General features: G+C 37.2%; 1 protein-coding gene across 9 annotated transcripts in view; it reads right to left on the bottom strand.

Annotated features, from left to right (window-relative positions):
• Positions 1-23,898, bottom strand: part of NF1 (neurofibromin 1) — a 273,622-nt gene that overhangs the window by 119,083 nt on the left and 130,641 nt on the right. For 8 of the 9 annotated variants that reach the window (XM_059877703.1, XM_059877699.1, XM_059877701.1 and 5 more), the window contains 12 exons: positions 22,909-23,158; positions 22,287-22,360; positions 21,976-22,059; positions 14,453-14,893; positions 13,929-14,068; positions 13,537-13,659; positions 12,818-12,901; positions 11,728-11,844; positions 10,955-11,136; positions 10,624-10,835; positions 6,628-6,789; positions 6,373-6,476 (listed from right to left, as the gene is read on the bottom strand). In XM_059877703.1, the coding sequence (XP_059733686.1) occupies positions 6,373-6,476; positions 6,628-6,789; positions 10,624-10,835; positions 10,955-11,136; positions 11,728-11,844; positions 12,818-12,901; positions 13,537-13,659; positions 13,929-14,068; positions 14,453-14,893; positions 21,976-22,059; positions 22,287-22,360; positions 22,909-23,158 (1,973 nt within the window). The remainder of the gene's footprint in view (positions 1-6,372; positions 6,477-6,627; positions 6,790-10,623; positions 10,836-10,954; positions 11,137-11,727; positions 11,845-12,817; positions 12,902-13,536; positions 13,660-13,928; positions 14,069-14,452; positions 14,894-21,975; positions 22,060-22,286; positions 22,361-22,908; positions 23,159-23,898) is intronic. The other variant, XM_059877700.1, reaches the window with a different exon arrangement.

Raw genomic sequence — 23,898 nt, forward strand, 5'->3', positions numbered from 1 at the left:
ACTAAATATTTGTTGTCAATCTCTTAACTAGTAATGTCCTATTTCTATACTATTACATAAAAGTTTGGGAGACTGAAATCACCACTCCAGATTCCCTGCAGCTCACCACATAATGCAGCATATGGATACAGTAAGAGTTTAGAAATGAATGTAGACTATGGGAAGGAAAGATTTCATGGACTAGGTGAGTTCTAAAGGAGGGAGTGAATTTGCACAGGCAAAAAGAAGTAAGGGCAGTTCAGAAAGTGGAAGGCAGGGCAAGCACTCAATTCAATCCAATAAACATTTACCATGCATCTACTATTTGCCATCGTAAGGCCACATGCTGAGGATTCAACAGTAATTGGCCTTTGAGTTTCTCAAAGAGGGCAAAGACAAGTACACACTAAGTAACAAGTACAATTATTTGACGATATAAAAGACAAAAATAGCAAACCAGGGAGAGACATGATTAATTCACATGGCAAAGGTTGCCAGGAAGCCAGAGGCAGAAAATGAATTTGGGATACATGAGAACTAAAAAGAGATATGGGGACTTTGATGTAGGGAGATCACTTAAGAAGCTACAACAATAAGTCGAATCTGAAATATGGAGGGCATAGGAGCTTTGTAGTATGAAAGAAAAAATTCACAATTTATTAACAGGGCCAGAAGAGATTCTTGGAAACCTTGACATTCTTGTCTAGTCTTTGTGGGAACATTTTCTTAATGAAAAAAATAAAAGGATACCAGCAGCAGGTATGCTTCAGACTCTTTCAAATGTCCCTCTAAAAGATTCTCACATGCCAATGATAACTCATTGGCTATTCCATTAATTCTGATCTATAATGAAGCTTCGTATTCAATTATTTAAGTGTTTGTGTGTATAAAAAATTTTCCCTCTGATTTTCAATCAGCTTTTTTTTTATCCTATTGGTTTCCTGTTTTTAATTTCATTGATTTCTAACCTAATTTTTATTTCTTTCCTTCTGCTTGCTTTAGGTTTATACTGAACTTTCTCTGGTTTTTTAAGGTGAAAGTTTAGGCCATTCACTTTAGATCCTCCTTTTCTAATATATGCATTTAATGCTCTAAATATTAAATTTCACTATCTTCTACACATTCTAATAAGATGTATTTTAAGTTTTTCTTTTTCTTTTTTTTTAAATTTTTTTATTATTATTTATTTTTTTAATTTTTTATTTTTTAACTTTATTTAATTTTTAAACTTTACATAATTGTATTAGTTTTGCCAAATATCAAAATGAATCCACCACAGGTGTTTTTCTTTTTCTTTGCATTTTAGTTTTCAAAATTTCTATTGACATATCTTTAAGTTCACTAATTTTGTACGGGCGACAGGAATCAAGACCATCCCTAAGAAAAAGAAATGCAAAAAAGCAAAATGGCTGTCTGAGAAGGCCTTACAAATAGCTGTGAAAAGAAGAGAAGCGAAAAGCAAAGGAGAAAAGGAAAGATATAAGCATCTGAATGCTTATATAGCATTCCAAAGAATAGCAAGGAGAGATAAGAAAGCCTTCCTCAGTAATCAATGCAAAGAAATAGAGGAAAATAACAGTATGGGAAAGACTAAAGATCTCTTCAAGAAAATTAGATATCCCAAGGGAACATTTCATGCAAAGATACGCACAATAAAGGACAAAAATGGTATGGACTTAACAGAAGCAGAAGATATTAAGAAGAGATGGCAAGAATACACAGAAGAACTGTACAAAAAAGATCTTCACGACCCAGATAATCACGATGCTGTGATCACTCACCTAGAGCCAGACATCCTGGAATGTGAAGTCAAGTGGGCCTTAGGAAGAATCACTACAAACAAAGCTAGTGGAGATGATGGAATACCAGTTGAGCTATCTCAAATCCTGAAAGATGACGCTGTGAAAGTGCTGCACTCAATAGGCCAGCAAATTTGGAAAACTCAGCAGAGGCTACAGGACTGGAAAAGGTCAGTTTTCATTCCAATCCCAAAGAATGCTCAAACTACCGCACAACTGCACTCATCTCACACGCTAGTAAAGTAATGCACAAAATTCTCCAAGCCAGGCTTCAGCAATACGTGAACCATGAACCTCCAGATGTTCAAGCTGGTTTTAGAAAAAGCAGAGGAACCAGAGATCAAATTGCCAACATCCGCTGGATCATGGAAAAAGCAAGAGAGTTTCAGGAAAACATCTACTTCTGCTTTATTGACTATGCCAAAGCCTTTGACTGTGTGGATCACAAGAAACTGTGGAAAATTCTGAAAGAGATGGAAATACCAGACCACCTGACCTGCCTCTTGAGAAACCTATATGCAGGTCAGGAAGCAACAGTTAGAACTGGACATGGAACAAAAGACTGGTTCCAAGTAGGAAAACAAGTACGTCAAGGCTGTATACTGTCACCCAGCTTATTTAACTTATATGGGGAGTACATCAAGAGAAACGCTGGGCTGAAGGAAGCACAAGCTGGAATCAAGATTGCAGGGAGAAATATCAATAACCTCAGATATGCAGATGACACCACCCTTATGGCAGAAAGTGATGAGGAACTAAAAAAAGCCTCTTGATGAAAGTGAAAGAGAGAGTGAAAAAGTTGGCTTAAAACTCAACATTCAGAAAACTAAGATCATGGCATCCGGTCCTATCACTTCATGGCAAATAGATGGGGAAACAGTGGAAACAGTGGCTGACTTTATTTTGGGGGGCTCCAAAATCACTGCAGATGGTGATTGTAGCCATGAAATTAAGACACTCCTTGGAAGCAAAGTTATGACCAACTTAGACAGAACATTAAAAAGCAGAGACATGACTTTGCCAAAAAAGGTCTGTCTAGTCAAGGCTATGGTTTTCCCAGTGGTCATGTATGGATGTGAGAGTTGGACTATAAAGAAAACTGAGTGAGTGCCAAAGAATTGATGCTTTTGAACTGTGATGTTGGAGAAGACTCTTGAGAGTCCCTTGGACTCCAAGGAGATCCAACCAGTCCATCCTAAAGGAGATCAGTCCTGGGTGTTCATTGGCAGGACTGATGCTGAAGCTGAAACTCCAATACTTTGGCCACCTGATTCAAAGAACTGACTCACTGGAAAAGACCCTCATGCTAGGAAAGGTTGAGGGCAGGAGAAGGGGATGACAGAGGATGAGATGTTTGAATGGCATCACCGACTCAGTGGACATGGGTTTGGGTAAACTCTGGGAGTTGATGATGGACAGGGAGGCCTGGTGTGCTGCGGTTCATGGGGTCTCAAAGAGTCAGCCACGACTGAGTGACTGAACTGAACTGAATTCTTTTCTCAGTTGTGTTCAATCTACTGATAAAGCCCATCTGAAGGCATTTTTCCTTTCTATTATAATGTTCTTGATTTCCAGCATTTCCTTTTGACTCTTTCTTAGAGTTTCCATCTCTCTATTTAAGTCACCTCCCTGTTCTTGCATGTTGTCCATTTTTTTCTGTTAGAGCCCTTAATATATTAATTATAGTTATTCTAAATTCCTAATCTGGTAATTCCAAAATCTGTTACATCTGAATCAAGTTCTTATGCTTGCTTTGTCTCTCCAGACTATGATTTTTTATTGCTTTTTAGTATGCTTTGTAATTTTTTGTTAAAAGACCCAAGACATAATGGGTAGCAGGAACAGAGATAAAAAGGTCTTTAGTGGAAGATTCTATGTTAATCTGGCTAGGACGTGGCTTGTGCTTTATGTTTCATGTTTGCTGTAGGTGTTGATTTCTTCCAGTGTCCTTATTTTTATCTACCTAATTGTCTGGGTTTCCGTAGGAATTTCTTCTCAGAGTGTCTGTTTTGCAGCTCTCTATTGTAACCCACTATTAACACTTTGGAGTCCTACTGATGTAGTAGTGAGGTCCTGGGAAGGGGAAGCAGTCTACAATCTTATGCTTATATCTCCATTATTTTCTTGGGCCAGAGTCACTGGGCTGTGACCTTCAGAAGAATTTCTTAGCTAATTTTCTCCTCTTATGTGACTCAAGAAGGTTAGAGGAAGCTGGAGTTGGGTAGCTGCCCATCCTACAGGTCGGATTAGGTTCTGGTAGTTTCCCTCGAAGGCAGGCCTTTGTAGGAGAGAACAGAACACTATGGGCATATTCCAAAATGGTTACTTTTCCCCCTTTCCTGCCCAGAGCACAAAGGGCACAATCTTCAGCATGAGAATCTGGAAGAGTTTCTAGAGATCAAACTCACAAAGTGTGGGTGCCTCAGACAGAGGGCGCCCTAGAGTTTTCATTCTTAAACTAACCCACAGTCAACCTCAAGCAATTTTTCAATTTCAGTCTAAGCATTCCTACCAGTTACTGACTCCAGCAGTAGTTTCCTCCTGTAAAATGGGATTCTCTGAATTTGGCTATCACTCTAGTGTTTTACCTTTACTGCCCTTCAATTCTCTGATGAATCTAAGATGACTTGCTGATTTTCTGTTTTCAACTTTTTCTTGTTGTGAACAGAGGAGTGTCAACTTCTAAGCTCTCCACATGTTAGAAAAACATCAGTTTGAAATTTAAGTAATTTGAATATAGGAAGCTTGTAATCTAGTTCTCTTCTCTGTACTGAAGCATTTACCTAGTACAGGAGATTTCTTTCAGGCAGTTAGTTCACTCTCTAAGTAATTTTTACCCTTTAGAAAGTAAAATTGCTTAAAGGTAACAAAATACAAGATGACATTAAAAGAACATTGCTCTGAAGTTTTAAACTACAACTACTGAAATATTTCAACAATAACTGGTTAATTTAGGTGCCAGAGCTGATTAGTTACTATAGCTGACACTTCAGTAGAGGCAAAGCCCCAAACACCAACTGATACAAAGTTGCCAAATAAAACTATTTAGGAAGAGAAACCATCAAGAAGCTCTGAAGCTGAAAATAAAAAATAAAACAATTTTTAGGGTCCTAACTGAAAGACAAGCGATGTGGCTTAGAAAAAGCAAGCATAACCTAACAGTCTAAAATTTCATTCAACAAATATTTATGAAATGTCAACTATAAGCCAGATACATTAAATACTCATAGGAAGACATAAAGACATATGAAATGTAAAAGAGCCAACAGTCCAGGGGAAGATAAATTCATAAAACACGTCATCACAACTCAATGTTACAATGATGGTGCAGAACATGAAAGAGATATTGTTTCTTTGTTCACGTGTAATCTGTGTATATGGGTGGCACTTGGGAACAGACAGAAAGCTTCACAGAGATGGTGGTTTTTAAAATGCACCTTGCATTACCCCTTGGCCTCTTTCCCTTCTCCCAAGTCACTCCTCATTACAGGAGGAATGGTGAGATGGATTAAAAAAAAGAGTCAAGTATGCTCAGTTCAGTGCCATCCACTCCATTCTAATTTTGTCTGCTTACAGAAAAGGTATGTTCTGGTCTTTTCTCCACTTACGATAAAAAGCTTGCCAGCCTCTGTGATGCATGCCTGTAGTTACCCAGCTGTGCAAGAGATGGGAAAGAAGATTCTAATTCAAGGTGAAGTATGAGCAAGCCTATATGTATCTTGTGCATGCAAGATCTAAAGCCCCACTTTTTAATCATTTTTATCAGAAATAAAGGAAAGAGTTGATTGCTGGGTGCTTCCTTCCCACCTTTTCTCTCCCTCTGCCCTTCTGATTTTGAACTCAGGTGGAGAAAAGGGAATATTACTTATTAGGCAACTCTAATCCCAATGAGCCCCATGTGTCAAGTCACTTTAAAAATGTGTAACGTGCATATTTCAATGGAGTTAAAGAACAGAGATGACATGAAAGAATGACAAGCAGTGATACAGATTATAGTCAGATGACTGTATTTTTTCTTGCAGTCAGTTGGGAACAACTGATGGTTTCTGAGAAAAAAGTGACCAAAAAAATTTAGATTTCAGAATAGTTCCTATAGCAAATGACCTGCAAAAAAAAAAAAAACCCAACGCTAGGACAATAATTAGAAAGTTACTACAAAAGTCAATGGAATTAATATGATATTGGTAAATAAATTATGATATTGCCCAACCAAACAAAATATCACACAGCAGTTAAAAAGAATAAGATTCATAATCTCAATGATGTTAATAAGACACAAGGTTATGTTAGAAAAAAAGTTGCAAACCATATATATAATGTTACATTTATATTAAGTGCTTACATTATAGTTTCTACAACTAGTAATGCATACATGCAAATACAATATAAAAAAGACAGAACAGCCTCACTAGTAACAGTGCTGTCTCTAGAGGTGATAGTCAAAGATACCTTAAATGTTATTAGTGCTTTTCTTTAAGAAAAATGTATTTGTGTGTAACTTTTATAGAATCAAGGGGAGAAATTACAAGGGCTTTGCCTCAGGTGGCGGTAATGAAAACAAGGGAGAGCTGTTAGGAAGGAGAGGATGACAAACCTGGTAGGATCCACTTCAAAGCTGACGTGCTGCCAATCAGAGGAGGTGATCACAACCCGTAATAAAGGATCCAGGAGTTTCTGTAGGTAGGTAGCACCATATACCTAAAGAAATACACAGGGAGGAATGTATTATGCCTGCTCCAAACATTTTGCATTAAAAAAGACATTCGGCTCTGTACATTCTGTACATAATCACTGTCTGGCATACCTCTCTATTCCCCCTGCCCCCCAAAAAAGATAAATGGATACAAACCTTGAAACAGAAGGTCATTATTTTACTGGCCAAGCTGTTGCCTCGGAAAAGAGTCTGCATAGAGTCTGCCAATTCTACTTCCTTAGAAAACATGTTCCAGAGCAGTTGGTAGAGCAAATGCCGAGAGTCAAACAGAGTCACTAGAACGCGAGCAAGTTCATCCTGACAACAGAGTAAGATTGTGTTAGTGTAAACAGTTCAGTTTTTCCTTAAGCAGGAAACTGAAAGGCAAATTCAAAGCTGATAACCACCTGTTGAATTGAAGTATACAGTGACTGATTAACTTTTCCCCTAGGATTTATCCATGTACATTTGTCTATGATAAATGACTACTTCTGTACACCTACAGTAGCTATTAATTCTAAGGATTAAATGATAAGAAGGTAAGAGAGGCCAAAGGTTTACCACCAGACAGAAAAAATTCAGGATTCAGCTCAAATTCTATGCCATAATGAAGGAAAAGTAGAAACAGAAGTTGATGACAGAGAATTTGATATGAACAGATCATTTTCCTAGAAAATCAATGACAGTGAATAAGACTGTGGTGACCATGGAGCTCTACTCTTTTCTCCTTTGGCCAGGAAAACTCAGCAAACATTTATCATGGGTTAGGAAAGAAATAACAAAAATGGAAAAACTACAGGATTTATAGCAAGACAGGAAAAAGCCCTAAGCAGTGCATTCAGAACCAAGAGATTGGCCAGATGTATATACAAAGTGGGGATGCATAACTAATTCCGATCTAGTACCTAAATGATAACCCTCGAAATTCCCCACAGTAAAGACTTTTTTGCACACTTAAGAAAAATGAATTGATTGTAAATCATTGTGTAACCACACAAGTTGGCAAGAGATTTACAGAGAATGAGGTAACCAGAATAAGATGCCCTAACAACAAAGTCAGGATCATGGCCTGTAGTTCCTCTAATTCTTGTCTGGTCTCAGGATTACTATCATCTGTTATTTAAGTAAAGGAAAAAAATTTAACACTCTTAACCACAGATAATTGGAAGCCAAATAAGACCCAATATTCTGCTATACTTCCCATGGTTACATAATACATAATTGACTAGATTCCATTTTAAAGCCAAGTATAATTATCAGAGATAATTTAGTTACAAAATAGAACTATTTTTAGACTGCTGCGCTAAATGTTTTTTCCATTCTAATCCCTCCCCCGTAAAATTCTAAAAACCTTTAAGCATCAGAATTTAAATTTACAAAATAGACTTAAAAAATTTTTTAAAGTTATCTTTTAATCTGTTCTCCTTTAGATATAGCTCTAATAGATCTGACTTAATGTAAAAGTCCTCTTTTTTAAAAAGTCCATTTAACATAAAACACATAGATAACCAATGAGAATCTAAAAAATACATATATAAAACATGTAAGAAACTATTTACTGAAAGAAAACAAAGTGATTAAAGCTTCTTGGACTTTGATTCTTTTTACTGAAAAAATTACTAAGAATTTTTAGTAGTAATTATAGGTAGGTGCTAAAAGGTTTTAGAATAGCCATTTTCAAAATACATGGAGATTTGTGAATGAACGTTAGCCTTCAAGAGGATTTCAATACCTTCCTTTTTCTAACTCCCTACAAGTAAGATTCCATCTTTATTCATTAAACAATTACTAAGTCATGGTTATATGTCAGGCTCTACTCCAAGACCCAGAGCTACTGAAGTAAACAACACAGACATGGGCTCAGCTCTCATGTACTTCATGTTGTGGTGGAATGAGAATAAGCAATCAAATAAACAAGATAATTTCACTCAGTAAATAAATGCTGCAAAGGACATATAACAAGCAATTGAATAAAATGGCTGTGGGTGTGGTTTGGATGGATGACCAGAAAAAACCTCAGTAGAAAGTGAAATCTGACCTGAAACTTGAATAACAAAAGGCCAGGGAATAAGCACTGTAAGCAGCAGCACCAGCAGCAAGGGTGCTCAAGGGCAGAAATAAGCTAAAGTTATGACCAACCTAGATAGCATATTCAAAAGCAGAGACATTACTTTGCCAACAAAGGTTCGTCTAGTCAAGGCTATGGTTTTTCCTGTGGTCATGTATGGATGTGAGAGTTGGACTGTGAAGAAGGCTGAGCGCCGAAGAATTGATGCTTTTGAACTGTGGTGTTGGAGAAGACTCTTGAGAGTCCCCTGGACTGCAAGGAGATCCAACCAGTCCATTCTGAAGGAGATCAGCCCTGGGATTTCTTTGGAAGGAATGATGCTAAAGCTGAAACTCCAGGACTTTGACCACCTCATGCAAAGAGTTGACTCATTGGAAAAGACTCTGATGCTGGGAGGGATTGGGGGCAGGAGGAGAAGGGGACGACAGAGGATGAGATGGCTGGATGGCATCACTGACTCGATGGACGTGAGTCTCAGTGAACTCCGGGAGATGGTGATGGACAGGGAGGCCTGGCGTGCTGCAATTCATGGGGTCGCAAAGAGTCGGACATGACTGAGCGACTGATCTGATCTGATCTGATTTGATGGCCAGTGTGGTTCAAGTTTGGTGAGCCAGAAGGAAAACGGCCTAAGATGATGTGAGAGAAGACGCAGGGCCCAGGCTGGATAGAGCCTTGTAGATCAAGGTAAAGAGTCTGAGTTTCACTTTAAGTATGAAGAGTAAGATCCTATAGCTTTTAAGCAGAAACATATTTACAGGCAACAACAGATTACCTTATTATATATAATTCACTAAGCTGAAATCACTTTTGGTACAGTATGAACTAAACAGCTTTTTAACATGAAAGGGACAACCCTTCTCAAGGGTTTAGCATGAAGTGAAAGTGAAACCAATACTTTCATGTCCGACTCTCTGCAACCCCATGGACTGTGGCCCACGAGGCTTCTCTGTACACACAATTCTCCATGCAATACTGGAGTAGGTAGCCATTCCCTTCTCCAGGAGATCTTCCCATGCAAGGGATCAAAGCCGGGTGTCCTGCATTGCAGGCAGATTCTCTACCATCTGAGCCACCACAGAAGCCCAAACTCAATAATGTTTAGCATGTCTGTTAGCAAAAATGATAGGGTTTTAGAAAAAAGTTTTTTAAGAGATGCCAAATAGCCATATTATGTCTTTTGTATTTAAAACAAGCAAAGTCATAATTTCAAATGCAAATAAGAGTGTTGAAGTTTTAAAAAATTGTGTAACACTTCAAAAAAAAAGAAAAGAGTTCTGAACTAGAGGTAGTAAGCAGACACAAGCCTTGAATTCTAGTTCTAGCATTACTAACAACTGAATATGAGATTTAATTCTAAGTATCTCATTTACCAAATGAAGACACCAGACAAGATCAGTGGTTTTAATTTTATTTTGACAAGTGTTCAGACAGAACTTTTCCATGGGTCAGGTGAGGAGTTTCAGTTTTACTTTAAATATGAGAAGTTAATATCCTCACAGTTAAGAAATCTCCTGAGGGCCAGAAGAGCCAGTCACTTTCCACAGCTGAAAATCACTCAAATAACATTTGAAGCTTTTCTAGCTCTACAAGTTTTAGCAATTAATTCAATTCACTGATACACATTAATATATATAAAATAGATAAACAACAAAGACCTACTGTATAATACCAGGAACTATACCTAGTATCTTGTAATAACCTATAATAGAAAGGAATCTGAAAAAGATATATGTAATATATATATATATATACACATATATATATATTTATACACACACACACACATATACATATGACTCAAGCACTTTGCTGTATACCCAAAACATTATAAATCAACTATATTTCAATTTATCCCTGGGTTGGGAAGATCCCCTGCAGGAGGGCACAGCCACCCACTCCAGTATTCCTGCCGGGAGAACTCCACGGACAGAGAAGCCTAGCAGGCTACAGTCCACAGTCACAAGGACTTGGACATGACTGAGCATACATACTTCAATTTAAAAATAATTCACTGACTGAATGAATTCTGAAGCATCTGTTTTATGCCAGGCACTGTTCTCCTCTTAACTCAATGAACTTACCCACTGAGAACAGGGAACCACATTGGCCAGAGCCATGGCTATAGGGAGCTCTCCTTGATCACCCATCATTGTGACCAACTCCACCAGTCTCTCAAAACGATCTGCCAATACTGTTTCTGCAAGTGTGTCAAACTCTGTGCCTTGTTGAAGGATTTTTGTCAGAACTTCCATAAACGTAGCTCTTGTCTGGAGATCTTTGTGATAACCTAAGCCTGATGTGGACAGACAGATGCAAATTTATTAACATGGTCTTTTTGAAGTAATTTCACTTTTCTTATATACTGATTCTCTAGGTTTTAAATTTCTCTATGAACCTTTCATTTTACCTCACCTATGGAGTGCATGAGGCCGCTGTCCACGTTAGCATTGAGTAAGTTTGACATTGCCAGGACTGTGCAGTGCCTCAGTGATGCCAGCCTCCGAGACATGCCACGTTTCCTGCCACCTGTTTGTGCATTTTCATCTTCGACTTCACTGCAGTCGTTCAAAAGGTTCATAAACAATGTGAAATACCTGAGAAATAAAAAGACTGACCCTTACCCTGTGAAGGCCACACACATCAACTAGAAAGCTAATGAGACATTCTGAAACCATCACGTGTACATCACGAGTGGTCTAGCATCTGCTTCTCTCTAGTCTTAGGGGTAATCAGCCAGCACGGCTCATTAGGTAGTGCTCTGTGTTGAATATGATTTTATCCTGATCAAGTCCAGTACATATTTCATAACATAAGTACCAAATAGATGCAATGTTTCCTGGTTAAATGTATCACGTTTAATTTTCAGAATATAAAAATGAGTGGTCCAAATAATTAAGACGATGACTTAATGAGGTGATCTGGGTTTTACTGTCTATAAAAATTCACTGATCAAATTATATTTTCTAGAAAAACCACAAAACACAGCTGTTTTCCTATACCAGCCCTAAATAGGGATTATTGCTTCAAGAAAGTGCTGTATTTTGTGAAACAGCAGCTGATGGTCATAATAATGAGGCAATGAGGTCCATTTTCTAAATATAATCATTTGCTATTTTGATTACACTTCGTTTTGTTGTGTGTGGGGCTTTGTTTTTTGCTTTTTATTTCTGGCAACTGAAATTTACTTAAGAAACAACTGTGATTTGGCTTCCATCAACTCCACACCATCTCCTTCCTCAGGCTGCAGCGGCAGACCAGCCAGGAGTGAAACTACTGCTTCCATGCTTGCCTGGTCCAAATCTCTGAAGAAAAAAAAAAATTTTAAGACTACAAATCTCTCAAGTTCTTACACTTCACCTTCCCCTCAAATGAATGTCTTTCTAACAGACATGAATTTTCATAACTACCTATTTCATTAAACAAATTTCTCTCTCTCTCTCTCTCTTTGGTCACTAAGTTGTGTCTGACTCTCGCGACCCCATGGACTATAGCCAGCCAGGTTCCTCTATCCATGGGATTCTCCAGGCAAGAATATTAGAGTGGGATGCCATTTCCTTCTCCAGGGGATCTTCCTGATCCAGGAATCGAACCCAGGTCTCCTGCATTGCAGGCAGATTCTTTACTGACTGAGCTGTAGGGAAGCCCTAAACAAATTACCATGAAAACCCAAATAATCGATGAGCTAATATGCAGAGCCCAGAATACAAACACACTTCAAGTCAGGCAAAGGGCAATAATAACTTTCTACAAAGTAATCTTGGATAAATGACTACCTTAAATTAAAAGCATGTACTGTGGGACCAAGCCTGGCCAAAGAAATATATGTGAATAGCTATTATGTAATTCATAATGTTTAAATATTTCTGATACATGGTAGTAAGTATTTATCATTAGAGCAAACTTAAGCAATTACATTTCAGAAAGACGCAAAACAGCTAAGTTCTTCAAATAATATCTTTATCTAGTCAAAAAATAAAAACAATCTAAGGCCTTATATATCTTATTTTCCAACTGTAGACTGTCTTTCCTAAATATACAACATAAACTTTCCAAACAACACTCACTTTTTATTGAAAATTTTTTAGTTAAAAAGAAACAATAAAGATTAATATCTTTGAATAATCCAAATGCAAGAGCTTGATATCCCCCAAAACAATTTCAATACAAATTAATACGTACACAAACTGTAATAAGTAGATATAATGCCTAGAGTAAACCTCCTAATATGTAAAAGTCTTTTTCTTTCCTCTCTCTCTCTCTCTTTTTTTTTTTTACCTTGTAAGACATTTTACATCGTCATCTGCCGCTTGGTTTGATGTTCCCATAACCCAATCTGTCAAGTATTCTACCATCTTATTCCTAAAGAATGGGAGAGAAAAAGAAAAAAGGAAACTGCTTTTTCAAAGTCACACGTAAAAATTCTTGTATGATTAAAAGTGTAATAATTCAAGTAATTTGCCAAATCACTCAGGCAATAAGATAATTTCATAAAAGAGATATTACTACCACAAATCTAACAGAGAAGGGCACAAACACCAACTGGTATACTGATCTACCACCTTAGCCCTTAGCTAAAGACTTTGAAAAAAGAAGGGAACAGCAGAAGATGAGATGATTAGATAGCATCACCAACTCAGTGGACAAGGATGTGAGCGAACTCCAGGAGACAGTGAAGGACAGAGGAGCCTGGCATGCTGCACTCCATGGGGTTGCAGAGTCAGACAAGACTTAGAGACTGAACAACAACAATGCTATCTATCAGGTGGACACAGAATCAAATTCTTAGTTCAAGTGTAGTATAATTTTAGAAAAAGGGAGCACTGTCATGGGTACAAAGCTTTGGGAAATTTAAAATAATCTGAAGGAAAAAAACACATAAAATACTTCTTTTCCACCTCTCCCGCTTCCCATGATAACCAGGTGCCACTATTTTTCTGTACTTCACTAAACATAGTAAAATTTACAAGACTTTATTTTGCTCTTTGAGAACTCACCTGAATTTCATCTCTTGACAAAATGAGAGGTCATCTCTCCTTGCCATCATTACCTCGACTAACTGACACAGTTTTGTTTTTATTTGAATTGCATGAACCATATTTCCAAGTACACGAACATATCTATTTAGATACAGGGGCATTAAAAAAAAAAGTGATCAGATATAAATGAAGGAAAAGGTTTTCTAAATGCTTTCACCACTAAGTAAAATGATTAAATGTAACCATAAAAATTATAAGATTTTCATTTTGCTCATATGAGAAGATATATAACTTCTAATTACCTTATTATCACACCCTGATTTGGGTGCAAAAAAGAAAAGGATGGCAAATTATTTTATTGCTAACTACCAATGCAAATGTGGTCTGCTACACTTCAATAGAATGCCTACCTGACCAGATTTAACATCATTGTTTCAATGCTGGCTTGCCCCAGATGTTCAGAACTGCCTTCGGTATGATTATCTAGTAAGTTCTTCATTATAGCTATGGTTTGCTCCACAAACTGAGTATTGGTGTCAGTCAATAAAACCTATACAAAGAACAAAACATTGGGAATTGATTGATTTGGGAATCAATGCACAGCAGACAGACCATAGATAAATGTCATACACATGCAGAAATACACCCATGGGCACATATTCAAACAGGCACATAGATATACACAGATGCTCATACCCATGCCCAAGACATTGTTAACCCCAGGCATATCCACGCACCAGAGTCCCTACAAAGCAAACTAATTTCTGAATTAGATGATTCTCCTTTTTGCAATGTTTTTATCTATTTTTTAAAATTATAAGTGAAAGTCCATGCCAGTATCAAAATTAAATAACCTAAAAGAAAAAGGCTTCATTATTTCAAATGAGTCACTACTTAAAGGAAAGGGTAAAAAATAAAACAGAGAACACTTTACCTGTCCTTGGGAGTCAAAAAACTTGCTGATGGTATTCTTCAGTTTGTTAAAAAGCATTGGATAAAGAGCAGGACTCAATTCTAGACCCACCAGATCCTTAACATTGGTCCGTATTTGAAGTCCCACTTTCTCATGGTTACAGACCATTAAGGACAGCAGCCGATCCATAAATTTGCTGACAGGTGTATCTGCATTTCCCTCTGAAGACATCACTGAAATCATGGAACCCTTGCGTTCACTGACAGGGCCCATGGGTGGGCTATATGTTGCTAAGCCAGAATTGCTTCTCTGCTGCAGGCACACTCCCCCAAGGGCACAAAGGAAGCCAGTCATGTTGATCCATTCTTGTAGTGAGTCCGTGTCAGATAAATCTATGGATCCTCCTCCACTCACATGAGACATTCGCCTCTTAACAATGGTCTTGTGAAGGCTTTCAGCAGCCTAAACACAAAATTTTTATGGAAAGCATGAATTCAACCTAAATTCGTTGAGAGACTTGACAAACTACTTTTTATCCAACATTTCTGTGACAAGAGAACATTTGTTTTACATTTTAAAAAATTCAAGTCTTTGCTCTGCAATTTCTAGTCACATCAAGGTATCTCACCGCTTGAGGACAGATGAGTCTTAATTTACAGAACTGAAGGTGGTGGTAACACATGGATCCAGTATCAGATACAGAAGGTGGTGATAAACTGCAGTTCAGAAAGGAACATACTTTCAAAATATTTGCTTATATCAATTTCCGGACACAGAAGCAATATCTGTGCTGCTTCAAGGAATATAAGCATTTGAAGGTTTTTAACCACGTAGCTGCTGCTGCTGCTGCTAAGTCGCTTCAGTCGTGTCCGACTCTGTGCGACTCCATAGACGGCAGCCCACCAGGCTCCTCCATCCCTGGGATTCTCCAGGCAAGAACACTGGAGTGGGCTGCCATTTCCTTCTCCATTAACCAAGTAGGGTATGCATTTAATAACTTAGTGACTGTCCAAGTTCAAAAACTCTGGATCCAGCTGTGTGAACGTTGTACTACTATTAACATAGATTCCCACATGACAAGATGAGAGTAACCAAGTGGAAAAACCATTGAATATACAAAAGAATGTAATGAAGGAGTATAGAATGATAAAGTCAATAGAAAAAAATAATTAAGAATTTGTAATCTGACAGAGGAGGAATCTTCCAGGAATTCTGATCCTTTCAGTTTATGGAGTGGAGATGAGAAAGAAAACTGTGTGTGGCATAAATTTTTCAAATTCAATTTTCCCTATATACTGCCTACAAGCATAACAGTCATCTTACTATAGGGGATATATCAACCTAAGAAAGCAATATATTAGGGGCAATCGGTGATATGAATGATGTAGAAGTACCACTGCATTTACTTCATTATGTTTATTCTATGGGGAAAATGACCTCTCATGAATGATTGCTTTGAATGTGGAACTCTTAAAACTTTGCCATTTCTTATAGCACATGGATTTACTACAGTTGCATCTAGTATTAGGATATGGCTACGTATCTCTGCTGTCATGCAGCACATTGTCCCTTTTAGGCCCTACATTATCAGATATTTATGCAAGCTCCCTGGTCAGGAATTAAGAGAGTGAGGTTCACAGGATGGATGATTTAATGTGTAGCACAGTGAAAGAACCATTGGATACAACATTATGCTTTGATAAAAAAAAGTAAGCCTAGATCTTGCATTTAAGTACTTTATGTGATCTCATTTGACTAAGAGGTTGGTTGGGCTCAAGATAATGAATCAACTTCACACCTTCAACAATATATGCAATAATGAGTCATTGGTATCAGACACAGAAAGTCCACTGAAGAAGAACTTGCAGACTGGCTTATAAGCAACAGTAGGGTAGAGCATATATATGGACCGAATTTACATAGTGAGATTATCAAACCCTGTCAAGTGACTTTGAATTTTTTAGCAGCAGCAGGATGACTGAATCCTTAGCATATTGACTGCATATGGGTTGCAGCACAGCTGAAACACTGTGGTTGGTATATACATGACTTATTTCCTTTACTCATCAAGCATTTGGATCCAGCTCCTCTTAGACATCTTCTTAATCTGGTTTCAGGTCTTCAGCCAAGTGTTCGTACTGAACAGACACTGTACTTGGCACTGATGTTAATTAAAGCATTATGGAATAGCGTATTAGCAGCTAAGGCTCAGCTAACTAAGCAGCTCTTTTGCATCTTTATTAAATACATATCTTCCCACTGAAAGTAAGAAAGAGGAAGAAAAGCTCAGAAGACCAGCTCCATCACATTGTACACCTGCAGCTGGTCTTCAAATAATAGTAAAACTCATCAAAATGGAGGCAGTGATACTGAAACGGATAAGCAACTTACACTAAGAATGAAATATATACAACAGCAGCTTTCAGACACAATGAAATCCAAACAAAGAAGTTCTGGCAAAACTGCCAACAGTCGTGAAGATGGAAGCAGTGGTCCTGGAAGCAACAGTGAGCATAGTAATGGATCTACCAATGAGGTGATTTCTAGTAACTCAAGACAGTCAGCTGGCAGCTCTGCCAAGAGGTCAATCAGAAGACCTTGCAGAACTGAAGCTCTTAAAGAAGATCATGGTCAAAATCCTCTTAAAAGTAGTTGTGATACAGATCTTTGAAACAGAAAGTCAAGCAGACCTTTGCTTAAGGGAATTCCCAAGGCCTATTAGCAAGCAATGAAACAGGAAAAGACCTGCTTTTTAACAGTCAATGTCATCAACAGATAATCAAATACAAATGCTACATGCCTATTCACACTCTGAAGATCCAGAACATATTTCAGAGGAAATGAATGCTGCCCAAATAGCACAAGCATCTTAGGAATCACTTTCTTGGGAGACAACTGGAAATGAATTATTTGCTTCTTGGCAATCCAGCATCACTAAATTCAGCTTCAGTACCACAAAGGGCACATGGCTGATGATAAGCTAAGTGCAGATGATGTCAGCTGTGGTAGATCCCAGATTAGTGCAAAATCAGAAAAAAAAATATGGCTGATTTTCATAGTGAAGAATCTGGACGTGAAGAGGAGCTAGCTCAAATTAATTCATAGGCAGAGCTAACATCTCACCCCTAACAACATCTTGCCACTGTAGTATCCATTTACCATAAACATCTTAGTCAAGGAACTATAATTCATAAACATCAATTCAACAGTTACTCTTTTAATTAACTATTAATTTGGATATTGTCTGCAAGAAAGGAAACATCTTGTTACGGAATACAATCCAAGATGATGATGCAGCTAAATCTTTCTGAAGGATTAATAAATAAAGCAGAGAAACTTCCTTGGTATGTTGGTTTACTAATAGATTTAAATGAGATTCACTGAAGGTTGCTCAAAAATTTAGGAAATAACAGGTAAATAGTAATTTTAAAAAATTTTATGCAATAGTCAAAGTACATTTTGTGTACTCTTTTCAACTAGGAGTTAATTCATAGCATTTAATGCGCCATTATCAACCTATTTTATTGTAATTGTGATTTTCATATTACATTTAAAGATTTCCTTTACAGGGCTCATATTTTATTGCTGTCTTGTTTTTAAACAGTACTTTTTGACACTTTTTTTGATCAGATCATCTCCAACAGAAACAAAGGAGTAACAGTAATATTTATTCTCTTCTTGACTCCAGGAACACAGTAGTAACTACTCTGTTTTCAAACTACAGTTAAACATTCTTAAATTGTGTCACTATACATGAAGCAAAATATTAATGTGAAGTTAAAATAAAGCTAATACAACATTTTGATAAGGGTACTGTTCTTTCATCTGAGGAGTCTTTTGTACCTTGACTTTTATACTGCATAAAGAACTAGGTTAGTGTTTTTTTTCTCTAGGTTGAATTCTGCTGTATATTTACATACTTCTTATTGGGGCTCAAGTTTGCTGATCTTTAATCGTTCCACTGATTCATTTTCATGTTTCCTTTGTCTAACACTGCTTTGATAATGTTGTTCCATTCTCTGACACAGAGACATTTATTAGCTGAATATATTACACCATATTATATTATATATTTTCAGCTTAGCTCTCCCCAGGCTTGATATAAATGTCTAATTTTATTGAACATTTAAGTGCTTCAAGTATTTTTTACTAATTGAATTAGAAAAAGTATGTACAATATTCTTCAATTTAAGTCTGAATTTGCCAATAAGGAGTTCATGGTCTGAGCCACAGTCAGCTCCTGGTCTTGTTTTTGTTGACTGTATAGAGCGTCTCCATCTTTGGCTGCAAAGAATACCTCAGATATGCAGATAACACCACCCTTATGGCAGAAAGTGAAGAGGAACTCAAAAGCCTCTTGATGAAAGTGAAAGTGGAGAGTGAAAAAGTTGGCTTAAAGCTCAACATTCAGAAAACGAAGATCATGGCATCCAGTCCCATCACTTCATGGGAAATAGAAGGGGAAACAGTGGAAACAGTGTCAGACTTTATTTTTCTGGGCTCCAAAATCACTGCAGATGCTGACTGCAGCCATGAAATTAAAAGGCGCTTACTCCTTGGAAGGAAAGTTATGACCAACCTAGATAGCATATTCAAAAGCAGAGATATTACTTTGCCAACAAAGGTCCATCTAGTCAAGGCTATGGTTTTTCCTGCGGTCATGTATGGATGTGAGAGTTGGACTGTGAAGAAGGCTGAGTGCCAAAGAATTGATGCCTTTGAACTGTGGTGTTGGAGAAGACTCTTGAGAGTCCCTTGGACTGCAAGAAGATCCACCAGTCCATTCTGAAGGAGATCAGCTCTGGGATTTCTTTGGAAGGAATGATGCTAAAGCTGAAACTCTAGTACTTTGGACACATCATGAGAAGAGTTGACTCATTAGAAAAGACTCTGATGCTGGGAGGGATTGGGGGCAGGAGGAGAAGGGGACGACAGAGGATGAGATGGCTGGATGGCATCACTGACTCGATGGACGTGAGTCTGGGTGAACTCCGGGAGTTGGTGATGGACAGGGAGGCCTGGCGTGCTGCGATTCATGGGGTTGCAAAGAGTCGGACACGACTGAGCGACTGATCTGATATGATGTACAATATTTTATTTCCTACTTCTGGTCTTTAAAGGGTTATAATTTGAAGAATTCCAATGAAAAAACTGCTTGTTCATGCAGGTATGTATGTGCTCAGTCACATCTGACTCTTTGCGACCCCCATGGACGGTAGCCCACCAGGATCCTCTGTCCATGGAATTTTCCAGGCAAGAATACTGGAGCAGGTTACCATTTCCTTCTCCAGGGGATCTTCTGGACTCAGGGATTGAACTGGCATCTTTCATGTCTCCTTCATTGGAAGGTGGATTCTTTACCACTGCCATCTGGGAAGCCCTCATGCAAGCGTAAGAAACTATTAATAGATCCCTGTTAGTGGATCCATTGCCTCATTTTTTATACATTCTTTAAGAGGAAAGCTTTTAATGGTTAGGTGACATTTGACCATTTACATAGATACTATGACAGTTCATTTTATTTCTTGATCTGGCTGTGCTGGGTCTTAGTTGTGTTGTGGCACGAGGTATCTCTGATCTTCACTGTAGGATCTTTAGTTGTGGGAAACAGGATCTTTAGTTGTAGCAGTTCATTTTTAAATGTTAGCTGTCTTCTAAAAGTTTTTGTAAAACTACCAAGCAATTTTTTAATGTGATTATATCCGTTTATATTTCCCATAGGTGCATCACATATCCTGTGACTCAGCAATTCTACTGTGTGTGCCTTACAGAAATACATCTATAAGATCAGCAAAGGGCACATTCAAGAATGTTCATAGCAGCACGATTCAAAATAACAATATTGTAATATCCTTCAGTTAAAATAAACAAACAAATTAAAAAAAAAAACTAGTCTTTGTATAACTGTCTGATGCCAAAAATGTACAGAAAGAAAAAATTAAATTCAGGACTGTTGAATAAATAATATATTACAGTAACAAAAAATGAACTAGAATTGCACAGAATAGTGTGGCTGAATCTCACAAACATTATGTTGAGTGAAAGAAGCCAGATATTAGAATATACTTCTATTGTTCAGTTCATATACGTTTAACAACAGGAAAATGACTGTATTCAATCAGGATAATGGTTAGTTACTCTTGATCATTAGTGACTGGAAGGAGCACAATGAAAGCTTCTGGAATGCCGGTAATGATTTCTTTCTTGATGTGGGTGCTGACTGCACAAGTATGTTCATCTCCTAATATTTTGCACTGTCACTTCAACTTACACATATTTTAAAATTTATGTTATCCTACAATTAAAAAAAACTATGTGAAAGATGCAAAGCAAGTTTAACTAGAAAAACCCAAACTTAAGATTGTCATATAGCAGCAGCAACATATTTTTATCATAGACTAATATAGTCAACACAGAATATCGAATTTCTTTTTAAAAGCTTTGATTTACATGAATAAACCTTGTACACATTATGCCAAGTCAAAGAAACCAATCACTACTGACCACACATTGCATGATGCTATTTATATGCAATGTCCAGAACTGGCAAGTCTACTCAGACAGAAGTAGCTTAATGGCTGATGAGGGCCAGGGGCAGAGGTGTAGAGGGAGGTTAGGGAATGACAGCTAAAGGGCATGGGTTTTTATTAAATTGTGGTGGGGGCTACACAACTTTGAATATATTAAAATCTACTGAATTATAAATTTTTAAACAGGTGAATTTTACAATATGTGAATTACATCTCAACAAAACAGCCACAAAAAAAGAAAGCTTTCATTTTAAAGCCACATGTCCATCTTCAAATAATGATATTAGGTGCAGATTTTTGCTTCATAAAAATGTAACTTTTCTTATTCTAATTAAGCATGACAAGAAAAAAACAATGGGAGACTAATGAATTTTTCTAAAATGAGAACAATATGACCATTACAAATCAAACATACAGAAATATCAATTGTTAATTTCCAAGGTAACAGATGATAACAGTTGATGAGTGAAACGTTCAAATTTTAAAATTTCATATAACCTATGGCTCAATCTTCTGGCCACCAGAACCCTTAATTAGAATACCTAATAAAACAGTAAGACCTAGTGTTTCAATTTTAATTCTTTTTCTCTACTTTTGTCACTCCTTTCCTGAAAATTCTGTGCAATACTCTCATGGAAAAAGAGAAAGAAAAGAGGGGAAAGGAATGGTCTCTATCATAAATCATCTCTAGCTCAGAACTGTCCAGTATTTCTGCAATGATGGAAACATTTAATATCTGTACTGTCCAAGATAGCAGTCAATTTCCACATGTGGCTACTGTGTGACAGAGAAACTGAATTTTAACTGTATTTAATTATAAGTGAAATTTTAATTTGACTAGGGTATGGTGGCTACCATTTTAGTGCAGGTTTAGATAAACCACAACTAAACCATCAGTCTTAAGACATCTAATACTTATTACACTAAGAGTCACTCACAAAATATTACTAAAGTGTATGTAGTACATATGTTTAGCAGATCAATCAAGAGACAAAATCAACTTCACAAACTCACCTGGCCATCTTCCATTTTGGCTTTTGGGTAGTTGAGGATTAGTTTTGTAGCTTGTTCCCACTTTGCATGCGTATCTTCCCAAGCCTAAAATGAAAGCAATTACCACTTGAAAGCAACCTTAAACCTAGAGCTAAAAATCAATCAGTAATAGACAGGTCTCAAACTTGGTATATATTATAATATCCTATTTATAATATGCATACATCTTAGAGTCGCTTCAAAAGCTATTCCTGGTCACATGCACAAAACAAAAGGCTTCTAAAATTGCAGGTAGGGGCCTGGAAAGGATATTTCTGTTGCTAAGGACATACCTCAGTGTTTCCTGCAGTGGGATGCTCAATTCGCCGTAGTAGCGCCATCACTCTTTTCTGAAGTGCTGCTCTTCCTAAGCAAAGACAACAGCAGATCAGCCTATTGCACTTAAGAGCCCTGCTTGCCAGTGGAGAATGTGGCAAGCCCAACCCAAAAGGCAGAGGAGGAGGAGGGGAATGAATACTTCAAATGGTAAAGCTGCACACTTCCTTTTACCAGCCTCACAGGAAAGGGGTATTTAACTTGGTCTCTACAATGTCCTTGGCCTAAAATAGCTATTTCTACCTATACTTACTCATAACATGTGCTAATGCTTTTAAAACTTCACTATATACAGCTGAGGCAGAGTAAACTGTATAATTTATAACTGAAAGCAATTTATACTGTCAGTTTTTAAACAAATGCATATGGCATATTAAAAATTCAGTGAGAAAATAACTTATTCCAAATACTATTTACTTTTACCTTACCTTGTGAAAAAAAGGATTTCAGGAAAGGTATTTGAAATAGCCCTGTTAACTTAAAGAAGTATTGATCTTAAATACATGCCTATGTTCCTAGAGTAATCAGGTATTTGAGTCAAGGTAGACTGAGTAAAAAAAAAAAATATGCATGATTTACCTGTTGACATCATATTGCTAACAGAAGCAAATTCCATGAATGTGTTATAGTTGGGCAAGAAGTTGTGTACTGACACTTCATCCACCCCACACCGGATATCTGCTTCCTCACAGAGGTGACGAAAACAGGACATGGCAACCAGAACTGCTTCAGTGTCGGGGCTCCACAGGAACATGTACAGGGCCACTTCTAGTTTGGTCTGGGCTTGTCGGCATATTGGTGGGGTTCCACTGCACCCTGCTGCACTATCCTGGGATCAAGAGAAGGAGGCAAATATTTGCAACTTACATAATTTTATTTACAAAATCCAATAATTCAACAAGCTGTGTACCATAGATGTCTGTATATAATAACCCACAAGAGCTTTTCCTCTTTAACCATGACAGAATTTTTACACCTCAAAATATCTTGACTGAATGAGAACTCAAATTATTTGGACCAACATAATACTAGTATCTCTTCAATTTTTTCAGATGCCATAAATATAGATTAAGTCTAATATGAACACAAAGAAAATATGCACAGTATAAATCTACTCAATGAAAAATATAATGCACTTCTCAGTCACTCAAAAATGACGAAGAGGAAGTAACAAGAAATTCTATCCACCCAGAGGCAAGAAATTAATCATACTGCAAACTGACTGAAATAAGAACATGAATAAGAACTAAACATGACTGTATAAAGTATATTGGGCTCTGGATAACATATTCTCAAAACACAAAATAGAGAAATTCTCATTTATAAGCGAACATGCAAATTCTGCAGTTAAGACCAATAGAAAATACCACACTGTTGAGTAGTTGTTTTCCTTTGACTGAAGATTATATTGTAAAATAGGGATTTAAAAAAGCTTTGGAAAAAAAATAAAATAAAATAAAAAAGCTTTGGTCTGCAAAAGAAATTCTATAATGATCTGACATTTTCAGTAGCATTATCATTTATTTTTAAAGGGAATTATGGACACAAAAGTCCTGAAAACACTTAATG

This window comes from Bos taurus, chromosome 19, assembly GCF_002263795.3.
Source record: "Bos taurus isolate L1 Dominette 01449 registration number 42190680 breed Hereford chromosome 19, ARS-UCD2.0, whole genome shotgun sequence".
NCBI classification, from domain to species: domain Eukaryota; kingdom Metazoa; phylum Chordata; class Mammalia; order Artiodactyla; family Bovidae; genus Bos; species Bos taurus.